General features: G+C 32.1%; 1 protein-coding gene across 4 annotated transcripts in view; it reads right to left on the reverse strand.

The window, feature by feature from the left end:
* The window catches only part of nAChRalpha4 (nicotinic acetylcholine receptor alpha4), a 189,706-nt gene continuing 165,543 nt past the window's right edge, over positions 1–24,163 (reverse strand). The window contains exons 8-11 of one of the 4 annotated variants that reach the window (XM_018543853.1): positions 5,182–5,328; positions 4,565–4,708; positions 2,521–2,770; positions 1–192 (exon numbers count right to left, since the gene is read on the reverse strand). In XM_018543853.1, the coding sequence (XP_018399355.1) occupies positions 1–192; positions 2,521–2,770; positions 4,565–4,708; positions 5,182–5,328 (733 nt within the window). Of the gene's footprint in view, positions 193–2,520; positions 2,771–4,564; positions 4,724–5,170; positions 5,329–24,163 lie in introns of all 4 variants that reach the window. The other 3 variants (XM_018543851.1, XM_018543852.1, XM_018543854.1) reach the window with 3 other exon arrangements.

Genomic DNA, 24,163 nt, shown 5'->3' on the forward strand with positions numbered 1-24,163 from the left:
CTACTGGGGCGGACATTTTACCACCGTTGTGGTAGCGAATTCGCTAAATTTCTTGTCGATGGGCACTCGATCGTCATAAAGAGTCGGTGCTTGTAGAATGATACCTGCAGTACCCACCAAAACCGCCAGAGTGAAGATCACGAGGAACAGGCGATCCAGCACCATCGCCACATACTTCCATTCCTCCTTTACCTGCACAGAGGAATGATGTGATTGATTCACGGGAATATTTTCAATTTGGCGAAGACATTTTTATGTTTTATGTATAATATAAATATTTTAAATATAATAGTAATAACTTCTTAATAATCAAAGTAATAAGACAAAGAGCATCAGAAATCAGGTGCGGAAATTAATGCACAAAACACATTTAAAATATAAATTAAGATATTTACATATAGATATATGTAAATTACATATAGATAGACACACATTCACGCACGCACACGATATACAATATTAGAGGAAACCGGGGCACCATAAGTTACTTGGTATCATAAATCATTGATTGACTGTTTAGGATAGCAATCAATGATCAAGCCATAAAAATATGTAGTTAAAGTATAAAATATGATGTCATTTTTACATAGAACAAGAAATCTTATTACTGCCATTCATGAGTGTCTTATTGTAGTCAACGCATAAATTCGAATCACTGTTAATATAATATTTAAATTCAGCTGAAAAAGGACCTGTGAATTCCAAAACGTACTTTTCTTTTTAATAATAAATTGATATATGTATGATTTAATTAGTGTCGGTATTTTTATCGCTCAATTGATTTTGTAAATTTAATTTATTCATTGCTTTGCACAACAAACAATATCGTACGAGAAAATATAACGTTATTTTTATTTAAAAAAAAGTCAAGTAAGGTTTTTTACTTTTTAGATTAATATTCAATTTTTTTGTCTAAAAGATGAGAGATTCTGAAAAATATGTTGATTTTGTAATAATTATGTTTTTTATACTCTAAAATATTTAGTTTTTATTATTTTTTTTATTTTTATAGTAATTTCTTTATCTTGATCCTTTTAGTTAATAAGAAACATTATTTAATATCAAGCTATATAACATATCTGTACTTTATATATTGCGCTTTTTTAGTTTTAAGTAGATTAAATTCTTTTACTGTAGAAAATAATAATATCCAAAACTTTTAAGAAAATATTGGATGTTTGCCAATAAAATTTTCAACTTATGGGAACTTTATAAAATTTCCATTTCTGTCTCCGCAAGCAATGTTATTTAATCTCTTCCGTGAATTGCGATAATGTTTTATAGTTTTATGATACCGTTCATTCTCAAAATCGATCATTATATAATAGCGGAGACCATAACTATTATAACTAAAATAGGAAAAAGTTATAATATAATTTTATTATATTTTTCTAAAATGATTTTAATTATATTGATTAACTATTATAAACGAGTTTTTTTTGTTACCGATAACCATTATAAACGGTAAAAATTATTTTTGGTTACGAATAACCATTACCGATGATAGAAATTGTTTTTGATTGCAAATAACCGTTATCGATGATAAAAATTGTAGTCGACAATAATGTACAACACTGATGGTGAAGTAAGAGAGGCGGGCTGCTCACGTAGTAAATACGTGTGTCTCTATCATAGTAATGATAATGAAAAGTAACGACAGACAAAAGTAAGAAGACAAAATGCTAACTGTCGATATTGATTATCGATAATCAAAATAAAATTCTGGTCGTCAATAATCATCGTTATTCGTAACCGAAAACAATTTCTATCATCGATAATGGTTACTCGCAATATCGCAATCAAGAACAATTTTTGCAGTCTATAACGTTTATCGGTAACCAAAAAAGTTTTACTCATTTATAATGATTAATCAGTAACCAGAACACATAAAAATTGATTTTTTATGTGTTTTATATATATATATTTTTAATTATTGCATTTTTTGAAAAATTTCTTTAATATTTAATAACTACCTTATATGTGAATAAAAATCGATTTTTTTCTATCAAATTTTTGAGATAGCTGTTATTTTGATGTTTAGTTGAGAGACTGTATAAGAGAGTTAATTAAGATTTCTTTTCACCTTTTCTATCTGTTATTTTTTGAATAAATCTACTTTTGCATAATACATAGTGTTCCAGATATAGGACACCTTGAATAATTTTTCAGAAAATATGTTTTTATTTTTTTCTCAACAGCCAATTAATATTTTTCAAATACACTCAATGCATTTTTAAATATATATAATTCTTTTTATATAATATGCAATTCCCTAATCTCTACATAAAATGAGACAAAAGTTCTTGTATTTAAAAGTACCTTTGAGAGTTTAAATTTTTATGGTGCCCGTAAAGTACACGGTAATTTCACTGCGATTACTTAGCGCCGGATACTATCATGTCTTCTAATATGTATGTACATATATTATTATTAAGAGAAAAGCAATAATCTTATTGTGTGTGTTCAAAAATACAATGTTTATTAAAAAATATTTCTTTCTATTTATTTTAATGGATTTACCTTAGTCGAATCATCGAGCATTTTAGTATGCTCCGCAATGAAACGCACGCAGATGCAGGACTTGTGTAACTCCGGTGGACAACGGGAGTGTGAGAAGGCAGGTGGGCTTTGCAGCGCAGGACTTTTGACTTCCTCTATGCCTGCTTCTCCGGAGACCGAGAGATCTTCGCACTCGGTGTGCAACGGTAACGGTGGTATCGTGGGGCCATGAATCAAGCAACTGCCTCCAAATCTCTCACCGTCTGTAAGGCTGAAACAATCGGAAGTTTAACATTGTTAGTTGTATTTGTGTTGCTCGTTACGTCCAGTATCGTGAGCAACATTTTTATCACCATTTATTATAAAGAAGACGGTATTATATTTTATGGCCATTTTATTTAAGCTTAAATTTATAATTATAATTTTATCTACGTGTAAATTTTTGGACAAAAAGATATTTCAAATTTATATTTGTAATTATAAGTGTTGAACGCGTCTTGAGTGGCGTCGCGTCACAGGGGGCTACAAAATTGGCAAGCTTAAAAAGGTAAGCAGAGCAACAAGGCGGGCGCACGACACGCAAGGACTCGTGACTCTTGCAAATATTGTATATCTGAAGATTTATTAATCACCTCTCCTGCAATACTAAACTTGCCTAAGATCAAAACCGATCATCTCAAAAATGACATTTTTTTCTGAAACCCTCTTCTGTTATCGGATCGTCATATATATTTATCTGCTGTTCCTCTTTCTTCGGGCGCAGTTATTAATAGTGTGTCCTCTTTCGCAGCACGTACCTTTTTCTCGCTTAGGCCGTTGACATTCTCGCGAAATATGTCCTACTTGATTGCAATTGTAACACCTTATTTCTATCTCCTGTCATCCACTCTGTTTCGCCGTTTTGTCCTTCGACTTATTAAATGGTTTCCACGTTGATTTCCACTTTTCTTCGTAAAACTACACCTTGTTCAATCCCTTATCGTGATCTCTCTGAATATCCTCAGCAATGCTCCGGTCGACTCGTAACGCTGGATGCGCGCTTGATTCCACAACGAGACATCTCCTATACCATCAATTATACCTGTATATTCTATTAGGTCGTTATCATCTATTGGTATCTGATTAGCCAATATAAGAATTTATCATGATAATAATCGGCAAACTTCTTTTCCTCAGTTTGTGATTGCTGTCGCAACTCGTCCGTTTGTGCTATCCAATCACTCGTCTGATTCGCCGATGCAACTCTCACAACCAGTTCTGCTTTCGCGCCCGTGGTCGACAATTGATGGTTCTTTAGAATTGTCTTTAACTGCACATTTGTTAATTAGTTTACTCTTACCATTTCTGTTTAATGGATATAGTTTAATCTAATTCCCTCATTAGCACGCTGCCGTTCCGATACTTGTACTCTGTCGCGCGCGTCGCCACTTGCCAGTCGATTCTTCACTTCTTTGCCGAACACTTGCCATAAACACGATCGGTGTTCTGTCCAGTACACTCTTCAATCGTTCTTGCTTTATTTAAGGTAAATTCATAAGTCTCACATATAAGTTCGTAAATGCATAAATCCACACATAAATCACGAGCTATAATTATAATACTTTATAGGCCAGTCGTGAATTGCCAATTTCACTTCTGAATTGTTAGGAATTTAGAAGGCTGAGAAGAACAGTGAATAATTACTCTTACTATTTAAGGAGTAACTTTTATTAGTGTCAGGTATCGACAACGATTCGGAACAAATTGCCGAATCTCGCGAGTCATCGCCCAGTCGCGTCGTGCCGTTGTCGAACATACATGTTTACATTCTCGAACTTTCATCTTCCTCTGTATCCTTACAAATTTTTATTTGTGTCAAGTATCGACAACGATTCGGAACAAATTGCCGAATCTCGCGAGTCATCGCCCAGTCGTGCCGTTGTCGAACATACATGTTTACATTCTCGAACTTTCATCTTCCTCTGTATCCTTACTCGAATTATATAAGAATTCGATTTAATTAGAGATATATTTATTGTCTTTATAAAGCTCATTAATAGAAGTATTCTCGTATTGTTGTAAATACCTGGAAGGCGAGAGATCTTCCTTTGATGGAGGACGGCTGTGGAATCTCTTGGGTGTAAGATGTTCTTCACTGTCTTCCTGAGTCGGCGTGTGGTAAGGATAATAGCAAGTCTTCTCCCTTCCTCTGACGGTCCTCATTAGCACTCTGCCGGAAGTGTACCTGCAAACATAGACAATCGGGCGTGGAATTTTAATGCGGGTGCCACGTTCTGGAAAACGGCGGACTAGCTAGCGGTGCGATCACTAGAATATAAGTTGCATTAAGTATGTATAACATTATTGTTATACATTCGGTATAACAATTATTCGGCGCAATCTCGCGTAATAAAATTCCTGACTGTGATTGTTATCGCTAGCGCAAAAAAGATGTAGAAGTAACGATTTACTAGGATTTTACGAACATTTAATACTCTTTCTCTTTCTACATTTTCTTCTAATTTTTAGTACTAAATACATCAATAAAAAAGTTTGAAATTAAAATTTTTTCCGATAATTAAAAATAAAATAAAAGAAAATTTTGTATCTTATAGCGCTGATAGTTAAGAAAATAGGAATAAAGAAAGAAATTTCTATTTTTGAGTAACATGTTGCAATTATATACATATACGTAATACTAACCTGCTAGTGTCAAATTTATATTGAGGCCTCCTCATGACTAATAGTCGTGGAAGAATGTGTATGAAAACTCTTTTCACCCAAGGGGCCATTTTGTGTGTTTGTGGTGAACGGAAGTGAACATTGAGAACAACCACAGTAACGCCTATACTGAAAAAATAAAGTAACAGAGGACAATTAGATATAATATTATAAATATAAGCAAGTGTGGTCGCTTTGCAATATATAATATTTTGTCATTTACGAGATTATTTTCTTATCCTCTATATAACAAAATTTAGATAATATACTCCATAAAACGTAATTTAGTGACAAACTGTTTTATGTACGTAATGCAAGTTTAGTACAGAAATGTTAATTTAGTTATTTGTATTAAATCCGCAATTATTCTAATGACCAAACTAATACATTGTCTATTTTATGTGGCAGCGATTATTAGAACTAAATACAAAGTTGTTTACGACACTTAATGGAGGAAAGTTAATTAAATTTTTAATAAACACCGCTTCATTACGGAGATTTTAATCCTCGTTAACTTTTAGGGCTGTGTTCGGAAACGTTACCCGAGTGTCCCCGTATATTGTTTAACACTGAGTGAGTAACAAAAATAAAACGATATATGGAGATCAGATAACATTTCCAAACGCAGTCTAATGTGTACACACGACAGAATCATATCATTATTATCTAAATATTATAAATATTAATTTTTAGCAAAAAAGTAAACATAACTTAAATTTACGACGGCCAATAATTGAGCTATAAAGATACAGATATCAATTAAAACATATGCATCGAGTTACATTCAAAGGAAAAGTACTCCTCCGTTTATTCTGAAAAGCAACGATCCTTATATATACTTTAATGTGCATTATTTATATTTTAATGTACATTATACACACGCATATTACTCACGTATAAGTAATATGTGTGTTTAATAATATACATTGAAATATGTATAATTAAAATGAACACGTTAAAATATATCTAAATGCAGTTGCGTAGTGAGAAAAATGTTTTGGGAGAGAGGTTGTACTGTAGAAATCAGTTTTTTTAAATATTCTTTTTTATACTAGTGACACATTCTGTAAGCATAAACAAAAAAGTTTCGTTTAAAACGAAATAATATAATACATAATACATAATTTATAATATATAATTTATATACATGTTGCAATGTCGCATCGGATCAATATTTCACTGACGTTGACGTTGCATATAAATTGTCATAATTTTTTTACTATTACATTTAAAGATCTTGAAAATTTGTAACATAACTTTAACGTTTGAAAAAAAATCCATTAAACTCGACAAAATATTATTAAAAATCCGACATTTTGTTGTAAAATGCTTCGAAAATTTCTCTTATAATAGCTCTGCAAGCCGCAGAATATGTCAAAGATTATAGTGTAAAAATTTCAATAATAACTATTAATATCCTGAGATTTCACGAGTTGAAGTGCTTGAATGGAATGTAAATCTCACGAGACTATTCATAACACACATCCATTTGGCGATGGGAGATCCTAACTGAGCAAAGGACAGACCGAGGTTTAAATTGGACCCACTTCCTTTGACATGGCTTCAAACCATTTATCGGTTCGGACTACGTTGCCGCAGCGACGTAAATTCTCGATCCTCACGTCTGTTCCCTTTTTATCATGCCCGACGACCGCGTTAGTCATCCCGGCAAAATGTGCCATAATGCTCACGTATTAGGCGTTCTCGAAGCTATCTTCGCTCTAAACGTGTAATCCTGAACGACGGGACGTGACAAGAAAGACATTTCCATTAAAATATCATTAATTTCTAGCTTTATAGGAATTAATATAAAAATATTTATTACATTATTATATAATTTATTACATTATTATACAAATATTTATAATAATAAAGTGGCTAGTTATTACAATAAAAAAATTTTTATATAAATAACATTAAACGTTTAACACACACATCAAACATTTTTATATAAATTACTTCTATCATATTTTCACGCTTTATTGTTCGACCTAAAATTAAACTGGTAGGTCCGGTGTATTTTAAGTGTATCTTTGCTCAAAATGTTCATAATTAAATAATTTCTTTTTCATTCAGATCAGAATCCGAAGAATAAAATTATATGTAACTTAATATCATAAAGTTGCGAAGAATATTTGTTATAAATAATTTTTCACAACGTTAAAGAAATTATTCGAGTCCATTAGATCCGCCGATTACGTTTCATTAAATTTTGTGTATTAAATCTTGTCCTAAAAATTATATTTATAAATCAATTTCAATAAATTATATAATAATAAAAATTCAAGAAATCTCATCTTTTTTAAGCATAAATTATGTATGCAGAAATGTATATGCAATTATATATAGATAATCGACTATTGCTAGATCGAAGATGCCTTTACTAGGTTAATCTTGAGGATGCCATGCGCGGAATCCCGCACACATCTAAACCGAAATTCATAATAGTGCCGATCGAGAACGAAGTGAGCCTCTTGAAATTCCAGCGAGATGGGAAATTTGGCGCTGTATTCGAAGTGGCAGACATTGCACATTTCTTCACGATTATAAATTCCTTTGAAATTCAATCTTTTATCTTATTGTTAGAGATAAGATGTTTTTCTTTCTTATACATTTTTTTTTTAATTTTCTACATTAATATATTATGAATTAAATCACGATTTAAGATTTGTAACGTTCAAACATTAAAAAAATTCTTATTTTAAAAATAAAAAATCTTATTTCGTAAATTTCCTTAATTTTCTACATTAACGTATTGTGAATTAAATCTCAAGTTAGAATTCTATTAAAATATATGTAATGTCATTTCAAATTAGATAATTAAAAAATAAAAATGTGTTACTGCTGCTTTACTCCCACGAAAATTCCGTGCAGTGTTCACCAGTGTAATTCTTTAAGCCTTCTGTCGCACGTAGCTCAAGAGCTACCAATATCTTGGCGCTTCGAGAGGTATTCTTTTCTATTTGTTCTGCAACGTCTGCAATCACGGGAAGTGCGCAACACCTAAGCGAGACACGTTGTACATCTTAGGATTCAGGTCCACGGGTGGCTGGAGCCCAACCTCGGTGAACGCTGCTACTGATTAATGTGTCACACCTACTGCATCCTTGCAGCGTCCGAGGCTATTAGGAGGTTTCCATCACATACACACACACTTCTACAAACATACACACAGACACACATACACACACTCTCTCTCTTTCTCTCTCACACCTACGTCTATACACATACATGGAAAGCCACGTGGCTTCCACTCAAACAACGGCCCGCATGCTGTCGGCCCAATTCGCCAATTTGCTGACTCCCTCGTCCTCAAGAAGACTCGTCGCTTCTCTCTTCGTTGCCCAAGTAGATCGTGTCATTGATTCGACCGGGATGCGTCTTAAAGCACGAGACCATATCGCCCCGTGGACGTTCAATGTCCTCCACGTCGATAATGGCCGACACTCGAGATTCGCTTTCAAGTTCCAAATCGGTGGACTTCAAACGCTTGGGTATCATATTCGTGCTCCGATATTATTTTATTTTTAAATTTCCTCCCAGGAGAAGACTTATAATTCACTTATGGCCATTATATTTTCATACATTTTTATTTGCGTATTTAGAATGAGTATAAAATAATTTTTATTCATTAAGAGAAGACAATTCATGCGTATGAGATGATTAATTTTATTTTTATAATAATATACTGTTTATTAATAACGTATAAGATTGTTACACACAGTAATTATAATTATTACAGTAATTATGTATATATGAGGTTTAATGTAATATTTTTATTCCGTTATTTTAAATTTGGGAAATATGTGTTAATTAAGAACTTTTATAATGCATATAATAGCGCAAAAATTGCGTGTAAAAGTTGAGTCATTAAAAAAAACTGCCTTCATTAATGTAGCTTCATGAAATGAGAGAATATTTTTTTTTTTTAACGAAAAGCTCGAATATCAAATATTTTCTGGGAAATAATTACTCGCGATGGCTACCGGATGGTTGTTACACTTAACCAGTTTCTTCTTCCTTTCTTTATCTCTCATTGAAGACTAAATCCGCTCCAGAGGTAAGCAATCTTCATCTCGCGCTCGTCCCAGCTCGTCTTGGCTGCGTAATCCAAAGAAATATTGCAAATTCGAGAGTTATCAGGGAGTAAAAAGCCTTTCGCTGTTCTAAGACGTTCGCGGACGTGGAATGAATCGTAAAATCGCAGGACGCTTCTCTACCGATTTTCTGAGGAAAGGACCATTAAGTCTCGGATGCGCGTAGTCGGATTGCTCGCATTTGCTAGGGTGTATCTCAGAAGAAGAAATATGCTCTCTTCCACTCGCGCCATGGTGCGCTTTGTACGCGTTAACACGTTTAATGCTTATTTACATCGCACATTTGAATAAAAATATTTTATATCTCCATTGAGAAGATTCGACAATAAAAGAGCGTATATTTTAAAGATACCACTCCATTTTTTATTGCTCTTAAAGAATTAAATAATCTCATGCTTTCACATGCTTTGCTGTGTCAAGCTTTTCTAACATGGGAAATAAAATCGTATATGTGCTTTTTCAGTGAAACGCACGTGTGCGTCCGAAGAGAACACTTTCGATCTTCGTTGTGAATCGCCCATGTCATGCTGAGAAAACGACATCGTACAAATTTCCTCGTCGCTTCATCATCGTTGGCTATCAGTCATGAAGAAAAGAATGTTGCGCTAGACAGAAGCAAGAGTCTGGAAAAACTTTATAAAAAAATATGGGGAAAGAAAGGAAACATAAAAAAGAGGAAGTTTTTCATAAAAAAATGAATGTGGAAGATTGCAGGAGAAAAATACCATAGTGAGAAAAATTTTCTTGATATTATAGTTTACAAAACAATGAGCGTTACTAAATTATTCATACAATACAATTTTCTTGGATGTGGTTTGTTATGTTGCGGTATTAGTTGAAAATCATACAATATTTTTTAATTACTGTTTTACAAAATACACTCTATTATGAAATATGCAACTATGACCGCGGGTTTATGCATATAATTATACTAGTTCAGAATTTTTGAATAATTTTTAATATAAAAAAAGGAAACAACTTTTTAAAATGTATTTTGAGGCTCTGAATTTGAATCTGCTATTAAAATATTTTCGTTGGATTCGATTTCTGAGAAAAGTTTTTTTCTAATATATACATCCTATATTCTATATAATAAAGTTCCATTAAAAATAAAAAATGTTAATAGCTTAATTTTTGTCTTTTTTTATGACTTTAAATCGGTTTCACGTATTAAAATCAAACAGTATTTGCCAAACACGTACTTGATTTCTTAATTACCATCAGATCCTGAAAATATTTGCTTTGTTCAACATTCAAATTATTCGAAAAGAAATGCTATATCATAAATATTAATTAAATTTCGTTATAAAACTGTCTTCATATGCATTTGCTCTCGTAAAAAAAAAATTGTAAACTAGTGTTATTAATTATGATTATTATTGTTGTTATACGATGCGAATCTCGAAAATTCGATAAGGTGTAGATAAAATTGCAAAAATACACAATTTGAAAACTGATTACACCTTCCGGGACGATATATTCTCAGAAGCGAACGGAGCCATAACTACCAAGCTACAAAGGGTTCTACAGTCAGGTCGGGCCAAGCAGGATGTAACCTACATCTGTATGATGCATTACACCGGTACACTTCCGACGTTCGCGCGTTTTCTTCGTCGCGAACTCTACATCCTTTTGATGAATCGAAATATTTCTTCGCGGGATTTCCCAGACCGTGTTCGTAGGTCTGTGACCCACTTTGCGAATTCACGTGCAACCGGCACGTACTGTCTCGCGACCGTTCATCTTCGGGGCGGCGACCGCATGAATCGTAATCACGTTCGAAAAAGCCGTTCACGTAATTCGAGCACGTAGACCGGCAAGTGACCGGAAGGGAAGGCACCTACGGCGTCGCGCCTGGCCGAACTGCAACGGCAAGTTTTCGCGGCACGGGACCGTGAGATGCTTCTCAACAAAGTTCCCGAAAGAAAAAGCAGGAGGGGACAGATAAGTGCCGCGTACTCCACTTTTTGTCGTTCCGTTATATCCCGCCTGAAGATGCAGGAGAGCGATTAAAGTTACGCTATCGAAAGCAAACACTTTGAGAATCATGGCGCACTTTGCGAGCCATATTGTTCTCTGTGTTAACATAAGAAAAAAGAAGTTGATCTTTTGAAACTTTCGGTCAGGAATTTGTGCGCTAATACTTTACACTTAACACTATAATAATGAGTCTCGACAATTGTTTCATTTTATTGTGATATACGAAATAAAGTATTATATATATATATATATATATATATTAACAGAAGATAAAAAATATATCATTATTAAATTTTAAAAAGTAAAATATTAAAATTTAATTTGTTTAACTTTTCAATTTTTTATTAATGTATTAGTTGTTGAAATTTTCTTTTTCATCTGATTAATTAATTTTTGTTAATCTCCGTTAATATATCCACTGAATAAAATTATACATCAACAGCATTATTTTAAATTAACAAAACTTGTAAAAGAAAACAAAGAAAATGTATAAAAAATAATTTTGTGATAAAAAATAATTTGCTGTGATTAATATTCTGTTCGTGATTACCCCATGGTAGTATAGTAAGAATTTTGTTTCTTTATTAAATATTTATTTTATGTTCAAATTTTATCAAAGATGCTAGACATAAATAAATGAATAGTTGATGTAAACAATTAAAAAATTTATTTCTTATTTAGCTTTATTTTTATTTGATTTTTTGCTTGTCATTGTCCCACTCTTTCCTCTACAAGATACTTTATACTTCAGGAATATGTTAATATAAAATGTTACGTTGTAAATTATTGGTACCTTATATCAATACTTTTATAAATAAACCAAAAACAATTTTTATCATCGATAGTGATTATTCGCAATCAAAAACAATTTCTGTGATCGGTAATTGTTATTCGTAACCAAAAAATTTTTGTCATTTATAATAGTTCATCAATAACTAGAACACATAAAAATTGATTTTCTTTAATCATTGCATTTTTTTGAAAAATTCTTTAATATTTGATTATAACTACCTTATATGTGAATAAAAATCAATTTTTTATCGATGATTTTTTTCTATTAAATTTATAAGATAATTGTTATTTTTGGTGTCTAAAAAAGTATATAAATCATATATGTATGTATAGTTCCACTTAATAAAGTGGAGGTAAAATCTGTAAAAATGTAGCTTTAAGAAAAATTTTGTTATAATATACTTATGTGTCTCTTCGAATCGAAATTTTCCCTTGTAGTATCTTCCCGTATCATCGAAAACAACGGAGCTGTTTTAAATAATTAAGTTACTGGAAACAGTCTGTATATTGTATATTTAAACGCATCTAATCCAAGCAAAACGGATTTTCTCACATTGTTTTGTGGAATTCTCATTTAAATTAAATGTTTAATATTTAAATTAAATTAAAGTTATAGTGAGATTTCTTATTAGCAGCATTCGCGGTTTATATGATAGTTTAATTAAAGTTTCTGATCAGGTGCAAGAAAATATCTCCGTTTTGTTGAATAATTATATCATAAGACCTGGTACAACGAGATTAAATTTTATTTCTGAGTAAAATATCAACTCTCTGACGATGTAAGGAGTGTTCATATTTGCTGATGGCGTATCTATTGTTATCCGTCGACAAATATTGAATTCGCAAATGAAATGTAAACGTATTAATTCAGGTTAATGCATTCCAGTTGATGTAGTCCCGAAGTCTTTAGCGAAATTATTTATCGACCGCCGCATTACTGGAAATTGCATCGTGCTTCGGAGTTACAACGGAATTTATCATGTATCATGATTGAAAATATAAAAAAACAATGCAAACTTGAAAATAAATCGATAGAAATGACGATTCTGATTTTAAAAAGCTCCAAAAAAGACTTATTTAATTCAATTGTGAATTGCTCAATTATATAGGCTTATAGGTATAATTATTTTAAATGTACAGTACAGAAAATTGTAATGTTGCTGTAATATTGCTGAAATGATCTGTGCTGTAGAAGTATAACATTATCAATATCTTAAGAGATATTGTTTAAATATACTGAAGCATTTACAAAAGTCTGAGTATCTTGAACTGAATGTGAGATTCTAAAATTCTCTCAGAGAGTGTAGGACTAAAGTTGTTTGGTACACATGTTTGGACACCTTTACGAAGTAGAAGAAGCTAGAAGGGAGGTGGAAGGAAGTAGTAATGCGATTCAAGGATCGCAAAAGTTCGCCGTTTAATGCGTCGATCGACGTCGCGATAGGCCCCGTGGCTAGGGTCCGAGTTTCGAACTTGTTTAAAGTTCGGATGCGGTCCTATCAGTAGCGTGGCCACGTAGAGGAACTTTCTCGCCCTTTTCGTTCGGTTCTCTTTTTCCATCGCACTGTCCGCGTTACTCCAATCAGACGATGTATCGGCTCGCGGCTTTCCTTTCAATCCCCATCCAGCGTTTCTTCCCGCATTTTTCACATCGACGCGACGGCGCGGCGACTGAGTTCCGGACTTGTTTGGAATATATTTTCGCATCGGGCTCATATTGGACGCCGCCAGGCAATAACGTTTTTCAAGCCGGTCCCTCGCGGATTAATAAATCCTGTATCATCATCATTGAATATTTAATAACGTGGTGTATCCCATGAGCGTTATTGCACGATTTTGATAGGAATTTAGTAATATTTCATTCAAAACGATGTAGCATTCCGATTAAAAATCAATGCACTGTTTAAGCACAAAATTTTACGTTTGTCAATCAGTGACAGAACATGGTTCAGTGTAATTATACAAACATAAAATTGTATATTGTTAATAATGATCATTGAATAAAAAATTTTAAATAATATAATATGTTCGGTCGTTTTTTTTAGCACAAGTTTATAAGCGCAATTATATGAGGATTACAAAAGTGTTATTTCGCTACTGGATCAACCGTTGTATTATTATATATTATTCATTCGTATTTATCATAAATCTTCTTGTCACGGGCCAATATTGGTTTCGCGAAGTGCTCGCCGTTTTTGTCGCTCAATCACTGTAGTTGGCACTTGAGAAGAACGATGGCTATTCGGAGAAGAATGTACCATCTTTATTTCTCATCTTTTTGCTCTATCAATCCGTACTCGCCGTTGTGAATTCGCCGTCTATCCGATCGAGGAAATTCCGCATACAAATGTATTCGCTCTTTCAGTTTTCATCGGTAGATTTTCCCACAAAGATTTCCCACAAATTTTTCGCAAAATATTTACTGAACATTGTTACTGAAAAGAACAGTTTCATATTTATATTACTATTGGTAGTTAAATTATGTACGCAATTTCTCCCTTTTTCTCTTCTCTCTCTATATGTTGATGTTAGCATTAAACATTCCAAAAAATTTTTAGGAGATAAAAAATAATTCTGTTCATAATTGCGTTTCAGGATCGAAATATTTCAGCGCGCAGAAATCTCGTCACTTAAAAAAAAATGACGATTCAATTGTTTTTTGCTATTTGTAACTATATGATGTAAACGTATTCTTACTTTTTTTACACCGAAATATAGTATATATCTATGCTTGGACGTTTTCTATCGGTGTAGTTCTAAAATCCCTGAAAGAGAATCGACATTTACGCTTCGTCGCCTTCTCGTCGCCTTCTCATCACATTTTGACATAAAGACGCCGTCGCACGAATGAAACTTTTAATAGAGAGGTTGACACGAGGTGGAGCGTCGTTGCTGCTTACAAGCGTGACAAGTCGGAGAGAGCGGCACTCAAGGCGATGAAATTTACTTAGCAGGAGTAACGACATCACTGTCCACTCGGAAAAGGCACTCGACGAACAGGAGCGAGTCAGGTATCAGAGAATAACGAAATACGAGAGGAGAAAATCTGAAGCTGGATCGTGTATACAGCTCTAATGAGCTGAAATTTCGTTAACTAATAATAAGTACGAATAAATACTTGCTAAACATTATTAATAAACTTATTTATTAATTGAGTGGTTAATTGAATGAGGAAAACTGTAAATATTAGGTTGTTTGAAAAGTTTCAAATTTTCTAGCTCAAAATATAAGTAGTATATAAATTGTACATATAAAAAATTAGCGATTACACTATTCGAGCACAGTTTCAGCTTTAAGAATCTGATTTCTTAATTACGATTATTTTTAACGGATTTATAAGCAATTAAAATTAAAATGTTCTTTTACTTAACGAATAATTAAGGAACGAAAACTCGTAGGAACATTTTTAAAAAACAACTTTGTAAGAAAAGTTTTAAGCTTTTACGATAGATAGTCGAAAATTTTTGCAAATTTCTTTGGATACGTGACAGACTCACAAAGTGAAAAGAAAAGTTTTCATCTTTTTCAGCTCGTAGTTTTTTATAAGTAATGTTTTTTATATAAATAAATGTTCTTTTTATATAAAAATTACCAAATTTACAGAAACTCAAATATAGTAGAGACTTTCGAAAGTAGCGATTTTTTAAATCCTTTTCTTAAATTTAAATTTCGTTAATTTTTTACGAAGATCTTATAGTATATAGAAGCTAGAAAATTAAAACGAACTTTCCGAACAGCCTAATAATTCAGTTTGTAAATTTTAAAATATTGATGCTATCATAAATAAATCTTTAAATCATAAATTTATTATAACAGCAACTTTTAAATCATTTTATGTTGCTATAAATTATATTGTGTATTAGTGTTGCTGTTCTTTCAATATGTCGGGATCTGCTTTCTCAAAGTTTTGTTTGAAATATTGTTAGATACTGTTCACGAAGTTTCATACTGTGGAAAATTTCTTATTGGAGAAAGTTATGATTTATTTGTATCTGTTAATCGATCAAACAGTAATATATTGCGTCACAAAATTGATTTTCTATCTTTTATGTAAGATTTATGATTTTATTATGTAGGAAATTTAATTGTTAACGATGATATGATATTCACAGTATTAAAACGAGGAAATAATTCACGAAAAAAATCCCAGAGGAAGAATTAATGCCTACATATAAAAAACTCATCAAATGCATTTAAAAGTTAATGGCTTTCCCTCGTTAGGGCAAGCCGTTTAACAAATTCGCTGGGCGAAATAAATTTTACCGGTAAATCTCAGTGTTGGCTTTAATCGCGCTTTAAGTTTGCAGTGACGTTAATATCGCTACGTTCGCGTTCATAAATTTCCGTGCAAATTTTAGTATTCATTATAAATCACCGTAAATCATATTATCGCGCATCAACGAAAAAAAAAGAACGAATTTGCGCATTGCATCTTCGGAAAAATCCTTTTTATAAGATGGTTCGCATTAAATTATTGAGACACATTGATTTCTCCGGAGACGATATTGTAATCGTGCATCAGACAAGAATGCAGCATCGTTATATTTATAGCGAATGCATTTTCTATTGCGATTGTAAAACTTCCGATAACTTAATGCGATTTTATCTCGGACTATTTATGAACATTCATTTGCATCTAACGCACAGAATATGTTGAGTTTATAAGAAACAGCTAGTACAAGCATTGTATTGTGATCAAAATTAGAAAGTTTCATCATTTTAATATACCTATAATTTTACAAGCACTAATAACTATTTGCACAAATAATTATTTATAAATAATACCTTGCAAATTATATATGCCAAAAAATCATAAACTTAAATGTCTGTGTCAATTCCTTTTAATAGAATTGATTTTAAATTTATAACAAATTACAATTTATATTCATCTTTGTTTTTCTAATTAATATAAGTCTTAACTAATTAATAATTAAATATTAACAATATTTTTTATAAATGTTGTTTCTATAGCTTTAATTTTTAACTAATTTATAACGTATTTTTCGTAAAAATCGTAATGTACTTTCTTTTTTTGTTTGCTTAATGTCTTCTCAGATTAAAATTAATACCGTTTAAATGACTCTCATTAAAAGATGGAACCTCTTATATTATGTAAATGCTAAAGCTATCTTAGTAAGTCAAATCAAACATGAGAGAAAGGCGCGAGGCGACAAAATTCAGTTACTTTGCCAGACTAATATCATTATTGCTCACTTGAACGAGTAGAAAAGCCCAGCGTAAGGAGAGACAAGTTATTACTCGTGCGAGTCGTTGACCTTAATGCAGAGGGTCTTCCACCTATATTAATATTTGTGTGAATGTCTTAACATGATGAATTAGTGAAACTTTGTCAAGCTTTAAATGGATCGTGTAAACATTTGATTATTTAATGCTGCTACTAATATGTTTACAACTAAGAAGAATTTAAAATTCCAGAATATATAAAAAAAATAGATATTTTTTCTTTTTACGCGTTTTAACGAATAACTACTATAATATATCCATATTGATTAGAATTTTTATAAAAATATGTTTATCTTTGTCTTTTTAATTTTTATAAATTAATCCATAACGCTCTTAACCCTCAAACGGGACATTTTATCCCAGCATCCATAAACGGCACACTGGTGCGAATTGGGATTTTGTGATTTCATTCATTTATCCATGATAATATTTTTCAAAATACTTTCAAAACCATACTTTCTTGGGGTAAAATTGCATACATAAAATCAACAAAGCGGTGCAACTCAAATTTAGTTAAATTATTCTTAAGTTATAAAAAGATTGTTATAAAAAAAAAGAAAATGCCAATGTTTTGAAAATGTTGCTGGTGCGAATTCGCACAAGTGTGTCGTTTGAGGATTAATTATAACAAAATTTTTTATTTGCAATAGAATTAAACGTGACGATTTAATACCGAAAAACGATGATATGTTTCAATGATACTTATATCATTTAAAATCTTTAATTTGATATAGTTTTGTATACAATATAAAAATCGTAAAATGTTTCATCTAAATTTTTTATTAATTTTTTATTTATAAAATATTTATATTAAAATTTATTATTTGGTTATAGATCATATGTATATATTAATAAATGTATGCTTGTAAAATATTAAAAATTCTATATATAAAAGGATTTATTTAAGTTTTTTGTTAGTAAATTGTTTGATTTTGCATAATAAAATATTTATTGCAATTATTGTATTATATTTAATTAGCATACCGCATGTCAAGAAGATAAGAAGCACAGTAAAATAAAATGATTTATTTTTATATCACCTTTCTGAAAACGTGAACTATATGCAGAGAAGAACTTATTTCAAGCAAAGTTCTTCTAACGATAAAATGCTTCTTCAATTTTTCTGCGACGAAGCACTCATGTAATTTTTACCAAGTCGTGTATCAAGAAGCAGAAGAAAATGTAATAGCCCGATGATTCAAAAGACATCTGAAGCACAGGATAAGACATTTTTAATCTGTTTGCAATTGTATTGATTTCTACTGTATAAAGTGCAAATTTTAAGTATTTAATAAATAATTGTAACAAAATTTTGTTTTATTTATTGTATTAACTTAAAGGATATTATAATAATCTTTATCAAAATTATTGCATTTCCCTTCAGTACTATTTCTTTAAAAATTTATCTTTTTAACAACTATACTTTTTATTTACATTCTTTGCTATAAAAAAATTATCATAAATAAAATAAATCTAATTCTTAATTATTACTTTAAAATCTGGTGTAAGTTTGGCAACTTTTCCTAAAAAAATAAAAGAATTTTTCCAACACACATATTCGCGTAAGAAAGTTATCTCTTAATAATCGATTCAATTCTACTAAATTATTTCTCGCTTTTATCATTTTTGTATTACAGCACAGTGCAGCACGTGACAAGTTAGAGCACGTACACGTTCTGGAAGTACAGTATCGTGTACAGCGCGCAGCTGCACGTTTCGGAAAACTCATGCCTTTCGAACGAACACAGTGACGTCTCTGCAGGCAGCAGGGGTGGGATCATCCCTTACGAGTTTCGCTTATCGCGGAAAGGATTGCCGTGTCCTCCTGTACGTCGCGGCGAGACGCGGAGGGGTAGTACCAGTCAACCGCAATCCGAGATAAACCTCGATAGCGAGCGCACGTAAGGATTTGTAGCCACCTATAGCTATATTCCTCGCACGGATTTTCGGCGCTATCATTCGCTCCGAGCTCCAAGAAACTTGCTCGAAAGCGAGACGAGCGGCCAGAAAGTTTGCCTCAAAAAGCAAAATCTGGCAACAATCCAAAAGTTAACGCTTTATGGGATTAAATGAAATAATTAAAGTTTTAAATATAAATATTTAATTAATAAAATTATATATACACTACTCAAAAAAATTAAAAGATCCACTTGTTCCATCCTGCAAAAATAGACAAATTTCAAGATAGAATAATTTCGTCAAAAATCATTGTATCGAGATGTTTAAAAAAGCATTTTAAAGCTTGAAATCTCTACTTTTCAGACCTGTACACAAATGCGGTTTATAGCTTCCGAAAGAATGAATGTTTACCTTTAATTTGCTTTTTTATCGATCTCTGTACGATTTTTTTCACCGAATTATTCAACGTTGTGAAGCAAAAAGGTCATTTTTATTTCAACGTTAAATAATTCGGTGAGAAAAAATCGTACAGAGGTCAATAAAAAAACAAATTAAAGGGAAAGATTCGCTCTTTCGAAAACGGTAAACCACATTTGTGCAATTTTTACTTGGCTCCGTGGAACTTCGCAAATTTCGTAAAAAGTTTTTGGTTTGACGCACTTTTATTTATATTTGTGTAACTTCACGAAATATCAGTAAGGCCGTTTTTTGAGGTACCAGTCTGAAAAGTAGAGATTTCAAGCTTTAAAATGCTTTTTTAAACATCTCGATACAATGATTTTTGACGAAGTTATTCTATCTCGAAATTTGCCTATTTTTGCAGGATGGAACAAGTGATCCTTTAATTTTTTTGAGTAATGTATATAAATATTAATAAAAGAAAGAGAAAGAAATATCGATTTAAAATCGAGTGGATATTGTATTTTTAATAATTAATTATCAAAGGAATAAAATCATTGTTTTGATAAGACAGACGTTAGTTTTATTTAAAAAATGTATTGCTAACGATTGTGTTTAAAAGTTAAAAAACATTATTTTATTTAATGTGAAATATTTCTTTATAATATGTATATCGATTCTTTATTTTCATTTCCCTCGATCCGTAAAATCGGCAAATATCCTGCACTATTTGGTACAGTGAATACGAATTGAAGTAGGGCATTAGATATTATCTATAGATATGTAATGATTCCAAAAATGGGACGCGGCCAAAAAGCGCTTCAGACCATAAATCCGTTACGTGTTGAAAAAGGTAGCATTTCCGCCGAGCTCGTTTTTATTTTCCAACCCTTCGCACTGAAAATTGTTCACTCGCTTGAGTAGCAATTTAGACCAAAAGTAGCTGGAGCTATCTCTCTGTCCGACGAGAATGAGGAAACGAAAGTGATGTTCAGACGAAAGAGTTCGGTTCGATTTCTTCCACCATTTCAGTATTCGCAATATATCATTTATTCGCGAACTAGATGAATTCATGAGAGAATACAAGGTGTTCGAAAATAAAAGTATTCCAAAAGTGGCTGATTTAAATTATATAATTTTTTAAACATAAATTTAAATATGTATAAATTTAAATTACATAAAAAATCAAAAATAAATAATTAGAATGTGTTTATTAACGTTAGATATTTTTATATCTCAAATTAAAAAAGGGAGAAACTGTTTCTAAAATTAATTTAAAAGAATTATTCATCAAGAGATTTATCGCAGTTTTATTTATGTTTTAAATTTACTCCTTTTTTTATATTTCTTTTTAATATTATATTCATTAATATTACATTTATACTTTAAATATCTTGACATAGAACACATTTATAGATGAAGAGATAATCATTAAAAATTAATTAAAACCTATAACAAAAATTTTGGTTATTCGCGAAATTCGGTTTTTTAATTTGAGGTTTTGTTAATTCACGAACTTTAGTTTTTTAATTCTCGCTTTTTAAATGCCGGAATAATTGAGGTCTAATATTGATAAAATTGTCATTTCCTGTTAAAGAAATTTTTTTGTTGGTGATTTTAATGCACCCTGTAGCGCGTATCCTATTTTTGCGTGTATTACAGATATTGCGGCTTCCAAATTCGACACGTTGATATAACTCGCATGCATTACGATTTGCGATGCGTGGGATTTTGATGGATATCCGAGAGAGCAAATAGAATTCTCCTGGCATTGCGTGTCGCCAGGGATTTATGCCAATCTTTCTTCGTAGCTGCGGTATTGTCTTCACGGTAACAGAAGATATCCGGTATTATTAGCATCAAGCTCGCTGTGAGTTCCGTAATAAATCTATATAACTCATATAATAGAACACATATATTCTCGCAAATATATCTGTTATATTACATTGTACAGACATATTCTACTTAAACGTATAACTTTCCAAAATGCGTGATATTTCACTTACTTTCATTTAATTAAATTATTTAATTTGCATAAAAATGTAGATAGTTTAAAGAATTGCAAGAAATATTTTAAGATCTTATTAGGAAAAATTTAATCCCTCAAACTTCAACGTAAATATTCGATTTTGTAACAATTCGACACCCTGTACATGATCATTTGAGCCTTTATGTCAACTTTCGATATTTTCACTTTGTTCGCACAACTATAATATATGTATAGATATAGAAAGAAAATATGACAATTCGCACTGGAGAAATTCGTTTCGTCAATTGACGCGAATAGCTTCCGATGGTATTACTCGCTCGAACGGGTGCGAAGGCAATGCCGTCTGCCAATCGGCTGTAAGGAATAACGGTGCGATGCATAACGAGATGCAAAATGTAGAAAAGTATTCGCGCGCGTGCAAGATTGCCAGATGAGATCGTAAAGCCCGACTTTACGAGCGACCTTAAAGCCCGATTGGGTAATTATGGTCTCTATACCGGGTCGCAGTTATTTTCCGGCCACGTTGCGGTTACAGCGCCGTTCTCATTTTTCCAACACTCCCTTTCCTTCATCTCCGGCCCCTGTGCAAATTAAATTCGATTATTATTCGGCTCCTGCACGAGGATTCTCGTATATCATTTCCACGCGCGAAAAATGGCTTCAACACTTTCCGCAGGATAAGAGAAGACAGATAACCGCGCGGGAAATTCCTTATTCGCAAAGTTATTTAACGATGAGATTGGCTTCCGCTTTTAAAGGATTATGAAGGACGGATGGGCGCGAATTGGATATATTCGATTAATCTTATGGTAGAATTCACAGCATTATAAAGAGATAAATGGAAAATTAACTTTCGTTAATCTTATATGGTAGCAATTTAATTCTTCTTTTTAGAAAAAAGATAATTATATATGTATATTATATATACTGTGTGGTGTGTGTATATATACATATATACATACATACACACACGTATTCATAAAAGCTTACAAAAAAGTTACTTTTATATTTGTTATTTCACAATGATAAGATTAAACAAAAATAATTATATATATATATATATACTTTTCAAAATATTTAATGTGTTACCAAACAATTAGTTACATGTCTGTTGTAATCTACTAAATATTTAAAAGAGTAAAATTATTTTTGGTTATATCAATATTCGAATAAAATTATTTCACTCAAAAACAAATAAAAAAATGCAATAATCGCGTAAAAAATGTAGTAAGATTTTTATTTTCTCTTTAAGCAATATTCTTAAACTTTTATCCTGATTTTAAATACAAATGCATGATACGATTGATGTACTTAGGCAAGCTGGTATCGCGATTCGGAAATCATGCCATGCTTAAATTGGATTTTGTTCCCACAGGAACAGCCGAGGTTCGCGGTCGGCGAACGGAAGTCTCCTAGCACTACCTCCGCCTTACATCTACCGGCTGGAATTTCCAATTTAGCTGTCCGGGATAAGGAGGCAACCATATTTAGAGCAGACCTGACATTAAATCGGGAACTTAGGGAGCGCCGTGTTTCTAGACGAAACGTGGCGGCATCGATTTCCTGCTTGGAAAAGATTACGCAGCTGTTGCCGGAAAGCTGTTGCTACTTTAAATTTTTACAATTAAAAAAATCAACGATGATTTTGATTATTCAAGTAACGCGATATTTAAAGCCAAATTTCTTTATCAAACGTTATCATATGTCACTCTCTAAATTTTTTAGAATAAAATCTCATTCTAAGAGAATAAAAATACAGCCATTTTTGGAGAAGAGTAAAAATATTTTACTTCTTGAAGAGAGTAACAGTTTTCACTCTTTTTGAGTGAAATCTCACTCCAAAAAAAGAAATAAGATTAATTTTCAAAAAGTAAAATATTTTTACTCTTCTCCAAAAATGACTGCATTTTCACTCTTCTGAAGTAAGATTTTACTCTAAGAAATTTAGGGAGTAATCAATCAATGTTATAATGCGCAAAGTTTAAGCCCGCGAAGCATTAATCGATATTCCATATTTTCGTGAAATTTTCATTTCGGAGGTAGACTTCGACATGTCCAATTTATGACAGTAGCATTTTCTCCTTTCGATAATTTCAACTGTAGGAGGATTAACTTCGCGATGACGAATGTATCGCGACAGCTCGCGGAAACATATCCAACGAAGTCATGAGAAAGTCGTGAAAACCCTTTTTACCCTTCCATCAAAACTTCACGCTTTACGACTGCGAAACGAGTTTTTCTCGGAAGTGTAGATATTGCGGGCGTTCTTTATATGAGGCACAATCGCTGCAGACAATAGGAGAGCCTCGGCTCTTCGTTCTTCACCGAAGTACGCTTCTTCTTCTTCTTTCGTTTTCACTCTTTTTTCTCTCCCGACTACGTTTCGCACACTGATTCCGGTTTATGAGACTCAACGGAGGGGATACCTACATGCAGTATATAAGCGATCAATATATTTCTGTGGAAAATGAATGCAAATCAATCAAGACCAGTTTCTCTAAAGTTTTTTCGTCGTAAATCGAGCATGTTTCAAATTCCCAAGCAAACAGATAAATTTCTTGTA

This window comes from Cyphomyrmex costatus, unplaced genomic scaffold (genome assembly GCF_001594065.2).
Source record: "Cyphomyrmex costatus isolate MS0001 unplaced genomic scaffold, Ccosl1.0 scaffold40, whole genome shotgun sequence".
Lineage (NCBI taxonomy): Eukaryota > Metazoa > Arthropoda > Insecta > Hymenoptera > Formicidae > Cyphomyrmex > Cyphomyrmex costatus.